Genomic DNA, 16,212 nt, shown 5'->3' on the forward strand with positions numbered 1-16,212 from the left:
ATATCTTAAGGAGAGAATTGCTTAATTTCAGCTGTGATCATTCTGTTGGGAGCTGCTAATTTCCAAATCCTTTCTCAGCTTTCTAGATCTTGGAAACCCAGATTTCTTATTTGTGTCATGGGAAAAAAGCCACACTAAAACTACCACCCATGGTATTGTTGGTGGACGTAGAGTTGGACAACATGTGGATGCCCCCAATCTTTACTTTCTGAATCTTTCTACCTATTGTTTTCCAATTTTTTTCTCTCTTGACTTAACTATATCATTTTCATCTATAACAAAGGAATTGCAAAAAATATAAAAACGCTATTTGATTGAATGCAATTGAAACTTGACCAGAAGAAAATGTAGGGGAAGTTTTCTCTTCATCTCTAGTTGTCAGAAGACTAGTATAGACTTCTGGATTTTAAAATGTTTCCTTTAAGTTCAGCTGTGCTGGGTATACCTGGCTAGACAGGATATGCAACTTCAAAATCCATGTTACTAACACTCTCTCCTCCCCCATTACATTCTCCTTAGTATTTTCACCCCTTTCATTTGGGAATGGCAATAGCCCAGATTCTCCAGTTGATTGGTTTATCCACCAGGAGTAGAACATTTAATTAACCTGGCTCCCATCAGCTAACAACAATAATGAGTTTGCTTCAACAGAGAAACAACATGCACCACTGCAGACATTTCATTAAATCTGGAATTGCCACCTATTTACTAAATTCTGAAAAACTGCTTTTTTTTGAAAATTAAAAAAAAATCTTTTCAAATGTTATGTAACTTAAACTCATTTTTACCTGGAACACACGCATTTAAGACCACCAGTCACACAATAAAAGCTTTCTGAATTTATGCAGTGCTTTTCCACCAAAAAGGTTAAGTGACTTAGTGGAATGTGTTCTCGTTCTCTTTACTTTTTGAGTTCAATAATGAATAATGTTAATCGGATTGGAATGCCTTCTTAAAATGTTGATTGCCATTATTTTCTTTTAAAAATGCATCTTTCTATTTCCAAACATTGAGAAGTGACCAATTTTCATAGCTCAATCATCTGTAAAGAAACCAATGACAATTTGACATCTACGAAATGGTCTACATTTAAATGCTTTATAGCTATATTCTTTATATCTTTCCCCTAATAAATCTGCCTGGAATGAAATGGGCATTTTTTTAAATATAGGACACTTAAGAGCACAAGCAATGAATTCAGCCTTCAGCATAGCTCCTTTTTGGCTGAATGACTATATTGATTTCAGTGTAGAATTTTCTAAGTCATAGAATCTAATTTTTTTTTTTTTCATTTAATGGTCAAACATTTCTCATATGGCTTCTCCTCAAGTTCAGTAGTCCTCTCAAGTCACTATGCCTATTAATTCAACAAGTTCAATAAATACTAATTAGGTATCAACTTTAAGAAATCTTGCATTGGGCCAGGTGCTTCATGAAATAAAATGATAGAAAAATATGGCCTTTGTCTTCCCTGGCCATTTGTCTTAATGGTGAATAAGACAGAAAACACTTTTTAAGACATATATCATTATAGCAGTACAAAGTACTCAGAATTTGAAGAGATTATTTGCAGACAGTAGCATACTGTCTATAACTCTATAAACTCTATAAAACAGTAGCTAGACTCTAAGTGGGGATGCAAGCATTAGATTTCATTTTAAGGAATTACTGGGAAAGTCTATTCAGCAAGAAAGAACACCATCAGAAAACCTCAGAGGCAGGAAAGGGGTCATTTATTTGGGGATCTACAGATCATCCAGTAATCCATAGATACATCGAATAACAGAGTCAGAAGAGACTCACAGTTTTAGCATCTAATATTTTTATTTGAAAAGGGAGAAAACTCAGGCTTGAAGAGATGAGCTAACTTATCCAGTCTCAAAGCTTTTTAATGGTTGAATCAAGATGGAAACCACCTCCTGTGACATCTCACCCCTGTCCTAGCCTTCTAGATTATATTTAGTTAGAATGAAGGACAAATGTAGGGGCGTATGATATGGCTGATAGGAACTCTCCTACTTATACTTAATATTTAATTACTTATAGGTGTCAGTGTGGAAAACATACGATATTAAATACAAATCAGAAATAAAATTTTCTGTTTGAGGTAATTCAACAGGAGGGAAAGAAATCTGTCCTAGTATATTTCATGTATGTAAAATCAAATACAACCAAGGGAGTCTTGATTTTAAAAGAAATAGACTGTCGTAGCTTTGTTTCAGAATTGAATATGTTTCTGCATTTTATAAATCTAAAGTAGAGAGACTTCTTAATGGAGAGAATTTCTGATTAAATTGCTGACAAGCGATTGCACTTAAAGATTCAGCAGCCAGAGAATATAAACACAAGGGATAAACACGTCTGCCTGCATCAATCAAAGACAGCTGCAGTCTACCCCCAGAAAGGTGAGCAATTATTTATGAAATTATGTCTACTTCAGTGATTCTATATTTCAATCCTAGGAGAAACTGAATGAGAAAAACAGACAATGTTATGGTCCCAATTAACCAAGAAGTCAGATGTATTTTCAAAATCAAGGGATTTTACTTATAGTCTATTTAACCTCATCATCTTGGGAAAAAAAAATTATTTAGCTTTAAAAAATAATAATAGGCCAATATGTTCTTGAAGAACTGTATTTTTAAAAAAATTTAGGTAAGTACCTGATTCCATCAACTATACATGAACACAAATCTAAAGAGATAAGAGCTGAAGCTAAGAAGCATTTTGCATAGGGCTTTCTTAGATTGTTTATTTTACTAGATCAGTTTCTAGTGATGCTAAGGTCTTCATTACCTAATTGGCTGAGGGTTTTTCAATCCATAGAATGTTTTTTACCTTGGGGTAGCCACGGGCCATCAAGCTACTACATAGTTATGAACAAGATGTTGGCAGTCGCGTAAAAGGCCTCCATCCCTGGAGGTGGAATCATCTAGTTGGTAGCTGAGTATTCAAATCTCACAGACCAAGGAAATGTGCATATATATTCTAAAGCTATGCTTACAGACATTGAGGTGAGCACTTAGTCACTTTGCACAGGTCACTTAGGTGATTCCAAGGCCCGCTGGGCAGACCCCATGCCTTCAGGGGCAGCTCAAAAGTCTGGGGTACAAAAGAGCCCATGGCAGTGACTAGGATATTCCAAAGTGGATACTGGAGGGTGATGAAAATATTTTCCACCCCCTTTCTAAACTGATGGCAACCATTAAGTAGCTCATGCCATTAAGATACAGATTCAGCTTTCTCTTATTAAATGGATATTCTTGGGAATGATAATCCTATGAGCCATTAGAGCTTTGATAATAACTGGTACATTTTAATGACAATAGAAAAGGGAAAGAAGTTGGGGAGATTGGCTAAGTGTAAATAAAATATCACGAAGACCAGAAACGTTGGAGCTAAATAAACCGGATTCAAGTCCCAGATTTACTCCTTGTGTGACTCTAGGTAAGTTGTGCCTAGGTTTCTTTCATTTTGAAACTGGCAGTGTTAATATCACCTGCCATGGAGTACTACTATGAGGACTGAACACATGTAAAATGCTCAGCACAGTGTCTGAGATAGAGTAAATGGCATTAAAGTAAGTACATGCTACTGTTACCATGGAAACATTAGCAAGGAAAAGGTTGGATGCTGCACTTTCCCCAGGTTCTCACCACCAATTTCACTGATGCATCCCCACCTTGGGCTTAGCTGGTCTGAGACAAATCCATTTGAGGCAGAGGCATTGTCCAAGAATCTCATCACTTTGTTCCTCCATTAGTATTGCCAGCTCTAACTCCTGAGGTCCTTGGCCCAGTCATGATGGCTAGACCTCCTCATCACTCCCATAACACTTTCCCTCCCTGTCTTTCTGGTGTCCCACAGGGAAGACTTCACTTCTTTTGTTGCATTTGAGTTACAGCCATTCTCTCTGCTTCTTATATTGACAAGATCATGTCACTGGGTGCCCTTTTTAGATAGCATACCCTTGTTCTGAGTCACAACCCAATCTGGTCCTCCCCCTTAAATGGCTTGGGCCCATCTAGACAGACTTCTGGGGTGATGAGAGCTGCCAGCCTGAGTCTCAGGTTCCCCTGCCTGCCTGACCAGCAGCACTGGCTCCTGTCTGAAATGGCTTTTACCAGCGGTTCTTAAACTTAAGGGTTGAGGAATGCTCATATAGCGAATGGCACAGACCTGTATGACTAAGATGGAGGCTCTAAGAACAAGAATGAACCTTATTCACAGATCGCCCTCCACATGCTTCACTGCTTAACACTCAAGGTCTCTGGGAGAAACTGTAGGTAGTAAAATTGTTTTCCCTGTTGATCCATCCAGATGACCCTGACCATCTTCTCTGCCAGCTGCCAACTAATCAGTAGCTTACTTAAGGAAAATAACATTCACTCATTTCAACCTATCTGTATTTCTCCCCTCTCTCTTCCTGTTACATATATTCTATTTTTGACTTTGTTAGATGAACGCAATGCTATAGGTTTTTCTTGCATACAGGTAAATAGTACTGTTAATGTTTAGCCACAAGCCCCTGAGTTATTTGTGATAAGGGGCGTAAATATCACTAGGGTTGTCATTTAATAGTCAACATCTCTGGCCTAATCCCCTGATTCTCACTGAATGGTCCGTAATAAGGCCCAGGAATCTGTATTGTTAACAGCATGCATGTAGGAGCCATTAGAGCTTTGATAATAACTGGTACATTTGAACCATTCACATAAGCTTTTAATGTCCTTTGCCTACCATGCTTTGAATGACCCAAGGGCCTTCTCTGGAGCCTGAGTACATTCCCATGGTCCTGACCTGAGAGTGTTATCCTAACCCAGGTCTTAGTTCCATGTTTTTTCAGAGTGGTAAAAGGAGCCTTGCTAAGGCAGAAACCAGTATGAGATCATAGTGTGGGACTCTGAGGAGAGAGGCAACCAACAGACATAAGGAGAAAGGCCTAATGAGGTTCATGTCTTTACTGAACAGAGCCTCTAGGCCTCGGGCTTGCCAGGCCTTCTGGAATCCTTCTCCTGATACCCGTTGAGAGAACTTCAGGTATTCTGGGTGTGGAGCAAGTCTCAAATGCCTTTGAAACCTCACAGTTCCAGAGGTTTCATATCCAGCCCCCATCTCTGGCCAGGTGGCTCCAACTTATTTTGCACACAGAAGTTCTGCCCAAAGTCAACTGCTTACCGATGGGCAGTCACAGGCTGAGGGCTCACCCATTCTCCAAGGCAAATGAGAGATCTAGAGTTGTGGACTCTATTCTCTTCCTTTTTCTTTGGTTTCCAGATACTGCTGGCCCTCTGTCCCATGGGTTTTCCATCCATGGATTCAAAAAACATTAAAAAAAATGTTGACTTATTGCCCATGTTTACTATGTAGATAGGCCTACCATGGTTGTTTCTATATTGAATATATACAGACTGTTCTTGTCATTATTCCCTAAATAATACAGTATAACAACTATTTACATAGCATTTACATTGTATTAGGTATTATAAGTAATTGTAAGATGATTTAAAGTATATGGGAGGATGTGCCTCAGTTATACATAAATATTACACCATTTTGTATAAGAGACTTGAGCACCCTCCAATTTTGGTATCTGGGGTCCTGGAACCAATCCCCCATGGATACTGAGGGAGGACTATACCTTCTTTTGTCTTACCTACTCTTTGTCAGTCTCTACTTTCACAGGAATAAAAAGGAGGGAAGATAAAGTCCTTAATTATTTTGTTTGCTGAATTTTACTGAAAAAAAAAAAGAATATTTTAAATAGGCTAATCAAAATGTGTAGATTCTCCTAGTAGATTCTCCTAAAATAAAACAACATTCACTTCATGTTTCCCAGGACAGCTGAGTTCTTGGAAAGTTGATATTCCTGACCATCTAAGATATGAGTCAGGAATGTCATCTAAAACTTAGTAAATGAGTTAAAAGTGGCCTTTGAAAGTAAAGGTCACCGAGTCCCTACATCGAAGGTCAAACACTTAAATTAGATGAGAATCTCCTCACACAAGTTTGGGTGTCTGGTTTCCTGGCCCACAACTGACACATGGTGTGATAATACAATGAGGAAAAGAATTACAGGCGACGGAGAGAGGCAGGGGAAGAGAAGGGAGACCATACGTGCCAACAAAACTAGCCGAAAAAAAGGAAGGAGACAAGAAAACCACAAGGCACAGATGTTAAGAATTTAAGTGAATTTAAATAATATAGTAGTAGAGAGCCAGTCAGCTATACCACCTCCGAAGCCCCTGGGGACATCCTAGTATTGCATTAACTAAGCTATGGTTACTGTGCCACTGCTATTACAAATGATCAAGGACAATGAAGCCTCCCCTATGCAGATCACCTTGCTGGACACTTTATGTGCATTAGCACATACTAGGCATGCAATAAAATGATGTCACAATAATGAGCCTGGATCGTTAAGATGGATACATTAAGTTAGGATACTCTTCCTTTTTTCCTAAAAGTGGGATAATATATAAATACATTAATATATTTTAAAAGATTTTTTTCCAGAATCATTCTGTTTTATACATTTTAAATTCTTTTAAAAAATGAATTAAAATAAGAGTAAGTTGGATCAGTGGCTTCTCTACCAATGCCTAATATTTTAGGCATCACTAGAGACCTTAAGTAATTTAAAAAAGGAGAAAGGTGTGTGGGTGTGTGTGTGTGGTGGGGGTATGGGGGTAGTGTTTTTGTTTTGTTTTGTTTGTTTGCATGTTTGTTTTGGGTTATTGTTTTTGTGTTGTTGTTGTTTTAAGAAAGTGAATGGAAAGACAAAGGTTACCTCTGATTTCCAACTTTATTTCATCAAAACTATAATACCCATTTATAAATAGAAAAATATAACATCTAAGAGTAAACTGGAGTATTTAAAGGCTGAAAGATGATATTTAACAGGAGAAAATTGTATATCTCCATTACTATGGAATATTGTCAAAAAACGACAAAGCTCTTTGGCAATGCCAACCCACCGGTTTGTTTTTGTTTTTTGTTTTTGTTTTTTGTTTTTTGTTTTTTAAATAACAATACCAGATGAATGGGCCTGCATCTTCTTTTTTCTTCCTTTGCCTCTTCTTTAGTGCTATGTTGTCTCACACCCCTTCTCTATGTGTACCTTCACATGTGCTTCATATGTTGGTGCCAGTGTTTGTTTACTGGTCCATCCTGCCCCGCATGTACATTTCTTTTGTATCTTTCTTGGTGCCTTAGTTTCTTGATTAGTGTCTTCTCTTTTCTGTTTCATTTTTCCATTTTTCTTTAAATTTTTTTATTCATAGCTCTCTACTTATATCTTTTTGTCTTATTCTCTTCCTTGAGTATACTATAAAATTTAATTGTATTCTTCACTCTACCTTGTGCTTTTTCATAGGAACATGCATTCATGCATCTATATTAAAAATAATACGCTAAACCTTTTTATTTACAATATTTATTTTTAGGAGAAAAAGAGGATTTTCTCTTTTTCTTACTTACTTCTGGCTATTATTTTCTATGATTCATGGCTTTTGATTTATCAGAATAAAATTGTCCACTCATGACTTATGTGTTGTAAAAATTCAAATTGGAGGATATATAAGATAAAAAGAAAGATAAAAATGATAGGTAGAAAAATAACATGTAAGCCTCCAAATGTACTGTAAAACATATTTGTACTTCACCTACTTCTCATGCAAACACAAACATATACAGCAATAAAATACAAATTCATCACTGCTTACCTGCCTCATAGTCTCCATCTCTCTGCACGACTTTAAAAAACGTTAATAACCAAATCAAATAAAATTATTATAATTAGAGAGACTATTAAGTGTCTTCATATACAATTAAACAACAGGTATGTCCCATCGAATAGGAAAAAAAATGTTTCCTAGAACAATTAAAGTGAAGGCCACATTTAGAAAATTGTAAAGTGAAATGAAATTAATTTGTAGTTTACCACTACTGTTTCATTGTATCTCTTTCCTATTGCCCAAACTTCATCAAGAAGCGTCAGCCTTTAAGATATGAAAATATTAAATAAGGTGTATCCTTAATAGATTATTAAAAATAAGAATTAAAGGCATAAATTTAATTTGACATAGATTTTTAAATTAAAACAAAGATTGTATGTGATTTAAATTAAATACCAAAAACTTATCAAAACCGACATTTCCAGTAAAGCCAGAGAGGTATGAAGAATAGAAATACCAGTCTTTTATTCCTGAAGTGTACAAAAAACACCGATTGAGACTCAGGAATCATGAATGTTATATTACTACTTCACACCACTTACTCTGTCCCTGCGGAATCAGCAGGCATCTACAAATTCTACCTGGCAAGAGGGAAGGGGAGAGCTCTGTAACTCTGAGTGTACTGTAACAGTAATTGTAGGTTAACTCTCAATTATTGACAATTTCAGATCTACTTTTAGAATTACAGAAAGATTCTAAGAGCCCACATGATTTCGTTAGCATCTGATAGTGTCTTTCTACTTTCTTCCACAGTCAAAAGTAAATAGTATTCGATTATTTAACTTGTACTACCTGCATTTTTTTCCTCCCTTCCATTTATGTAAAGTAAAATATAGAAGTTAATGTAACTCAGGGTATGCCTTTTCTCTGAAGAATCGCTATATAGTTAATAGGACCTGGGCAAGAATTCAATCCTTGGATCCCTAAAAGTTATAAAGAGCCTGGATCACTTTTCCATGTACAAGCTTTGTTTTAGAAGCACACAAAGCTCCTTTTGGAGTCGAATGGAAAAGTCTGTGACATATAGCACATAGACTGATTCTAACAGATGGATTTTTCTTGAAATAACTTCATTAGTTAATCATTTTGTCTACATATACTTTTTCTAGCTAATTGGTATAGCTGCCAGCTGGAGCTGCTAAGGATCCTCCAAAAACTGGTAGGTAAGAAGAAATTCCAATAATTTCACTAATTCTAGGATGAAACTTCTATTAATTTCACCATTACATATTTGAAAGTGAAATATTTTTCCTTAAGATATTTTTTTCTCCAACCTATTTCAACAAACCCACTTTACCTGTGCCTAAACCAAATCAATCACCTAGAAAAAACTTTGAACTTTAATAAATATAGATTAGAGTTTTTCAAACTTGTCACTGTTGACACTGTGGACCAGATAATCATTATCATCATCATCATCATCATCATCATTATTATTTTGTGCTGGGCTGTCCTGTGCACTATAAGCTATTAAGCAGCATCCCTGGTCTCTACCCACCTGATATCAGCAGTGTCCCCAGTTGTGACAACCAAAAATGTCTCCAGACATTGCCAAATGTCCATCCCGGGGGGCAAAATTGCCCCAACTGAGAACCACTATTCTAGACATATGTTGTTCTTAATTTTTAATTCAATTCTTAAAATAATTTAAAAAATAATTTAATGTATGCATGTATATGTGTATTTAACTTCAGACATGTCTAATATATTACAAACCGTTGCCTTTTAGTCAGGTAAATGAAATGTTTTTTTCTTGTGGGGGATGGGGATTATTTAAGCAGCTAACGCTTTCATAAATCTCTCTGGGTAAAAAAAAATATAGACAAGATAAGTGTCTTATAACTACCAATGAATATTAATTATCTAAGGAGTGTCATCTTCATCATCAAAAGTATTAAGGATATCTTTTCCTTTAAAGGAAAGTCCTCAGTGTGATTGTATGAATAGATAAATAACGAAATCCTGTGGTGGAATCGTTTGAGATGTAAATGATTAATTATCAGCTAAGGTGCCTAAGGCATTTTTTTTAAAAAAGGAAAGCAGTATAATTTAATGAAATGGACATGGAGAACACTGGGGTTTTGACTTTATACTCATGGAATGATTTGGGGCTCACAAAAGAATTAGTCATTCAGATGCAGACATTTTCCAGTCTTTGAAATTTAGTGCTAAATATAATGTTCACTACCTGTTTATCACTTAGTGATTTTTTTCCCCTAATTTATATATCAGCAAATCTAGGAAGAGTACCACAGGAATAAGACGCTTTATCGTGGCTTTTTAAAGGGAAACAATGAGCTTATTCTACAGTGAATAAAACAACATAGAGTTGGCAGAGACAATCGTTCATTACGTTAAAAAAAAGGACGAAATTCCATCTGAACCGCTGTCTTTCTAGAAAAGATTTTCTAATCTAGATTTGCTCAAGCAGGCTTTTAATGTAAGATGAAGATAAATTTTTAACATTTATTGATTTCATGTTTGAATGTATAATCCCCCCCATCAAGATGGTTACCTAAAAATTTCGTAGTGATCTGTTTGTCTTTGTTAGACTTTCCAGAGCTGCTGTAAGAATTTAGATTTTTCCATTTTTCAAAAATTATGCTTTTTAAATAAAGAGGTTACCTGGTTACTTTTCGCTCTTTTCCAACACACTATTATCTTTAATATGGATAAAGAAAAATAACACCCTGTGAGATTTCGACTCCAAGGACTAACGATCCTGCGCTACACACGGGCCTCATCTGCACGCGAGGAGCTCCGCTGAATTTCACGAACTAAAAACCGCGTGTCTCGCCCGCCATCTGCACACTTACTCTCTGCAGGCTCTTTCGACCGGCGGCCGCTGGACGACTTCCTCAGCAGGCTCCGTCCCGAGGTAAAGAGGCTGGTGAGTTCTTCCAAAGGGCTTGTGGGCGTTCTGGACCGGGAGCCGCTGGGCGCCGACCCGTACGTGTTCACCGAAGCATTGACCATCTTGCCCCCATCCTGCGACACTGGCCTGGTGGTCGAATGAGGCACTGATGGAGAGCTCCTTGAGAGGCTGCCTGAATGCACAGCGTCGTAGGGGGGAGGCCTTTTGAGGCTGAGGGGGGTCAGGGACCGCCCCATGCTGACCGGCGATGGGGAGGCCGAGTGGCTTTTCGGGTAGCCGTGCGGGGACTGCGTTCGGTACAGAGTGGAAGGCGGGGGAGGGGACGAGGAGAGCACAGATGTCGCCGGAGCGGGTCCTAGCGCTCCGCTCTGGTCTTTCTCCAGTTTGGGATGACCCGAGGAGTGAGAGGGCAGCGAGGATGGCGAGGCTCCCGCCTGCTGTTTCATGTAAGACACGTTTTCCAACACAGGAAGCTTTGTGACCTCCAGTGGGGTGAGTGGAGACTCGTCGGAATTGGGGGAGCACTGCACAGGGGCCGGTGGGAACACCAGCAGCGGGGGTCTATGCGAAAGCAGGTTGGGGAAGGGCGGGGGGATGTCACAAAGCAAACCCTTTGGAGTACATGGCACTGAGGACTTGGCGAAGTCCAAGTCAGGCACCGTGGGCGTAGCACACTGCGAAGAACAACTGTGATGGTCAAGGTCACATTTTGAGTCTTGGCCCAAGTCGTCAAAAATGGGGTATTTCATTTCCTCGTAGACGGCCTCGCTCTGGTCGTCGTCCTCCTTCCTGAAGTCTCTGAGAATGTTCCCCACCATCTCGATGTACACCGGCTCCTCCTCCTCCGGGTCCCCCGCGGGGCTGCTGGCCTGGGAGAGGGAGGAGTCGCGCGTGAGCGACGTCCTCCGCGGCCCGTGCTTCTTGATGTACGTTTCATCGAAAGATGTGCTGAGCTGAGTGTTTGGATTCCGTTTTGGTTTGGGAGGAGGAATTTTCTTCGAATATTCGTCACTGTGGGGTCTCGGTTTGGTCGACACTAAAAGGGGGCGGGGAAGGAAGTAAAATTGATGAGTGAAATAGAAAAGTTTTTAAAAATAATCTGCACTTGGGTTTGCTGTTGTAAACTTTTGATGGGAGAGGTAGTCTGCTTCAATTCTAGCTTGAGGCTTAGACCAAAAAGCGAACAAAATAATCAAATATTTCCCATATTTAGAAAAATCAGATGACAGAACAAGAGTAAATTTATTTTCAGACTAATATTAATAATCCAATTAAGACCAGGACTATTCATGCTTCTGCCTTAGAACTTCTAAATAGAAACCTTCAGATGAAACATGTTAGAAAAAAAAAATCACAAATTTCATAAAGATTAATCTCCAAGAATTAACCAAGAAACTCAAGGAAAAAATTTTTTAGAGTTCCCGTTATCACAAATGGTCACAAAAATACTATGGGAACTGAGCCTTTTTAATGATGTGGCTGTTGCGTGATATCACATCTTGCTTTCATTTGGGATAAAAGTGTCCGAGCCTGCTCAACTTCATCTCTACCTTGGTTCAGATAAATAACTTTTATAGAGATGGGTCTGATACTTCAGGAGAAATTTATGTGAAAATCTTATAAGTCTAGACAAGTTAATCTCCGAATCTCCAGGTACTGTTGACTATGGTGTATTTGTTTGTTTTTGTTCATAAGATCTCTTATGGTATCCGAAATGCAGTCTTGGAATAAATTTATTAGATATGTTGCACTGACACATCAGAACCCCCTCGAAGGTTTACCAGAGAATAAACCAGAGGATGATGTGTAAGCTTCAAGAATAACTCTGGAAACTCAGAACAGATGTGTGTACCAGGGCATCCCACAGCCCGCTGAAAACCCCCTGGTGATGGAACATAAACCTCTGACACCATACAGTAGGGTGGGGCAGGCTGGCATCATGGTTCGCACTGAAGTCAATTGTTAAGCATGCAGGCAAGGTACTAGAGTCTGGTTATTATCTCATTATCTCATTGTGCTGATACATGATTACAATGATTATCATTATTATGCAATGTAGCAAAATGCATTGCTTGTGGTAAATGGTAGCATATAATGTAAGTTGACAGTATAACTCATTGGTATACAACTATGAGAAAATAAAAGGCTGCTCTATAATTTGCAGCCTTAAGGGAGGAGGGCCTCAAGGCACACATCAGGAAAACACCTGGAATCACCTTTATTTTCATCAACCAGCATACTTATGACACAAGCATGGGAGCTTTATTTTGAAACTTACTAAAGGAAAGGCAAAGGTTAGTTAGGCAGCTGCTCTTCAATCATGCCTTCAGAGAACGGGAACCAGATATTCTAGAAGTGGCTATGGCTCTCACTTTTCTAGGTCATTCCTACTTTCCAATATTCTGTTCCACTAGGCCCCTGATATTTGATTTTACTCACTACCATCAAACAGATTTTTGAAGGGAAGATCCTTAGTGCGTTTTCTTTTAACTCACATTAGGAAAAAACTGGCTGCTCTTTTCCAGCTCAGTATAGCAGCAGAGTTTTTTAGTGCCCAAAGCGAAAAGCCTAGAGACTTGACTGGGTAAAAATTACCCAGACAGTTCTTCAGGAGGGACTCGAAGTGACCAATAGCAACTTTCTATATCACTTGCCCGTTTAAATTTTACTGGTTTTGAAATCTATTGTGTGTTAATTTTCACAATTTAAACAGATCCTCAGATTATATTATCTGAGCCCGAATAAAGTAAAATTATACGTCATTGAATAAGGTAGACTTAGTACTGGAGTGACTTTGAAAAGAGTCAGGACTGAGAAGAACAAAAGCCTACCCAGACCACTTTGATGCTTATTTCTCTCCACCCTCCACCTCAGCGCATCATTCTAGGCTGCGTAATGTATGCTCTGAAACAAATATTTGCCTCTGACTGTTGGGTTGTAGGGATTGAATGGTGTGGAGTTGGGAGGATACTTAGAGAAGAGAAGTCTGGATAGTGAGGTGTTCTGTAAATGGAGGGTTAACGTAAAGCTAGGAATTAATGTATGTCCATGCGATGGATAACTTCATGATATGGAAACAATTATACTTAGAATAAGATTTTCATCTGTCCCCTTCCTTAATTATAATCTACTTTTGTTTTCTTTGACTCTTCACTAAAGACAGATATTCCAAATTAGACTTGGGTAGTAGCATGGAGAGATAGATAGGACAGACAGATTTCGAAAATCTACTGAGCCCAAGCCTACATAGTAGCACTGCATAGAGAAGAGATCATAGCCCAGATTCCCAGGCAGTGAGGGTCGATGGCAGAGCTGGGAGTGACATGATACTCAGGGAAGCAACAGCCTCCTGAACAACACTGGAGCCAACATCCCTCTTCTCAAGTAGATTAGAAGGCAGCCTTTGGAATGAGCACGACCAATGCTTGCGTTGCATTCAAAATGCAAGGAAATGACACTCATTTCATTTGCCAAAAGAAACAGAAAAAAAAAAAAAAACAACGAAATAAATACCCTTGATATATATGAAATGAGTGAGAAAAGAAAAGGTTCTATTCTAGAACACAACATAGATAGAATTAAGGTAGAATGACTACCCATTAAGAAGGAATTTAGAGAATCCATTTGTACTGTGGGGACAACTTCACTGCCAAAGCAAGAACAGATATTGTCTGAGAAGGGAAATAAAATATATGTGACTCTTATGGTGACATTGAGATCATGAAAACTAGTTGTTGCTAGGGACTGAACTGTGTCCCTCCCAAATTCATATGTTGAAGTCCTAATCCCCCCATGCAATGATATTTAGAGAGGGGTTTTGGGGAGATAATTAGGTTTAGATGAGGTCATGAGGATTGGGTCCTCATAAAGAATGGGATTAGTGCTCTAATAAGAGATACCAGGGAGTGTGCCGGCTCACCACTCTCTCCATGATGTGAGGACATAGTGACAAAGAAGCCATGCACAAGCCCAGAAGGGAGCTCACACCAGAAACCAACCAGGATGTCATCTTGTCTTGGACTTTTGCCCTCAAAAACTATGTGAAAATAAATGTCTGTTGCTTAAGCCACCTAGTCTGTCATATTTTGTTATGGCAGCTCGAGCTGACATAGGTAACAGTCTATTTATGGAGCCTGATGTACGGACCCCATCCATTTGAATGATCAGCACCCGCTTGCATTTCTTCCCTTGGCATTGGAGTACTTTTTTAGACTAACTTTGCTATTTTAAGATTTAATAGAACTCTTTCCAATCGTTTAAATGTAGTTTTCACTTGTCCCTGCCCCATATCTTCTCAGCCCCTGAAACTATGTCACAGCATTTTATAGACCCCTGGATAATAGCAATGTTATTCCCAGGCACCCACCCAGGGCACCCTGAGACCACATGGTCCATTATTATGGTTCTTCTTCTCGGTCTGATTCTCCAACCTCTGAATTGTGCCAAGGCACATCCCATCAGATCCCAACCCATTTTCTGGGTGGTTTTTGTTTGCTGTTGTCATTTGCTTTGGCATATCGACTCCTTGCTTCACCCTGTCCTGCTGCCCACCAGCTGAAGCAATTCTCCACCCAGCCAGCCTTGCCCAGAGAATCCTTCATTATGCGAGGAAGCTTCTTCCCGCTCCCTTTTCCTGTGTGGCAAAAAGAGCCTAATGCAGGCTGACTCATATAATTCAATCGCATTTTGTTTCTGGTCTTCTTCTTTGTATTGATCCAAATTTGAAATGAGAGGATTGAGGATTATTTAGAGAGTAAAATGTTAAATAAATTACAGATGATCGGGATAAACAAACAGATTCATTCCTTCGATATTGGGAGACTTTTTTCCAGGTATTACCTGCTTCCCATTCTTTATCTTCCTAGCCCTCTCTCTGGAAAATCAGAGGATGAAACTACTTCTTTTCTAATGAACTGATTTTTCTCTCCATTTTCCATTTATCACCTGGTTTTACCTCAGTCCAAGTATTGACTAAATAATATATGGAGCAATAAAAATTTGTTTCAACTGTCATATATATATATATTTTTAAGTTTACCCATATAAGGCAAAGGCTGAAATTTTAAGCAGCATTGTCACATAATTACTTATGCTTTAATTTCACTATGGAGATTAAGAATTAAAGAAAAATTCATCTTTCTAAAGTAATTTTTTTTAAAGTACTTATAGTCTTGATCTATGTACACAGATGCTGAAATACTGCTCATAAAAGACAATGAAAATTGCACAGCAACTACAACCACAATAGAATAGTGATTTTTATTGCTTTTGAGTGAATTTCAAATTATTTCTAATAAGTCCAAATATAGAAGCAATAATTCCTGTTCAGCTCCAGAACACGACTTTTAATTCTTAAAATAGTATAATGACAGTAGCATTGAATAAGCAGAAAGTGACGTTTTTGAAATGAGCTATCTGGGAACAAAGGTTATGCATGGTTTTCAGTCATGCCCAGATGATCTGTCTTTCACAGTTAATTCTGGAAAGCCTCCATGTCCCTTGTCAACCTATCTTTCTGAAATCATTTTTTTCTTACTTAAAAAAAAAAAGAAGAAGAAGTATAATGCAAAACTGAGCTTTATCTATGGATGCTCTTGACCC

The 16,212-nt window shown here is 38.4% G+C and overlaps 1 protein-coding gene across 1 annotated transcript in view; it reads right to left on the bottom strand.

The window, feature by feature from the left end:
• The window catches only part of NYAP2 (neuronal tyrosine-phosphorylated phosphoinositide-3-kinase adaptor 2), a 238,795-nt gene that overhangs the window by 80,957 nt on the left and 141,626 nt on the right, over window positions 1–16,212 (bottom strand). The window contains exon 4 of the mRNA XM_039855507.1: window positions 10,553–11,647. Coding sequence (XP_039711441.1) covers window positions 10,553–11,647 — 1,095 coding nt within the window. The remainder of the gene's footprint in view (window positions 1–10,552; window positions 11,648–16,212) is intronic.

This window comes from Pteropus medius, unplaced genomic scaffold (assembly GCF_902729225.1).
Source record: "Pteropus medius unplaced genomic scaffold, Ma_sr-lr_union100, whole genome shotgun sequence".
Classification (NCBI taxonomy): Eukaryota; Metazoa; Chordata; class Mammalia; order Chiroptera; family Pteropodidae; genus Pteropus; species Pteropus medius.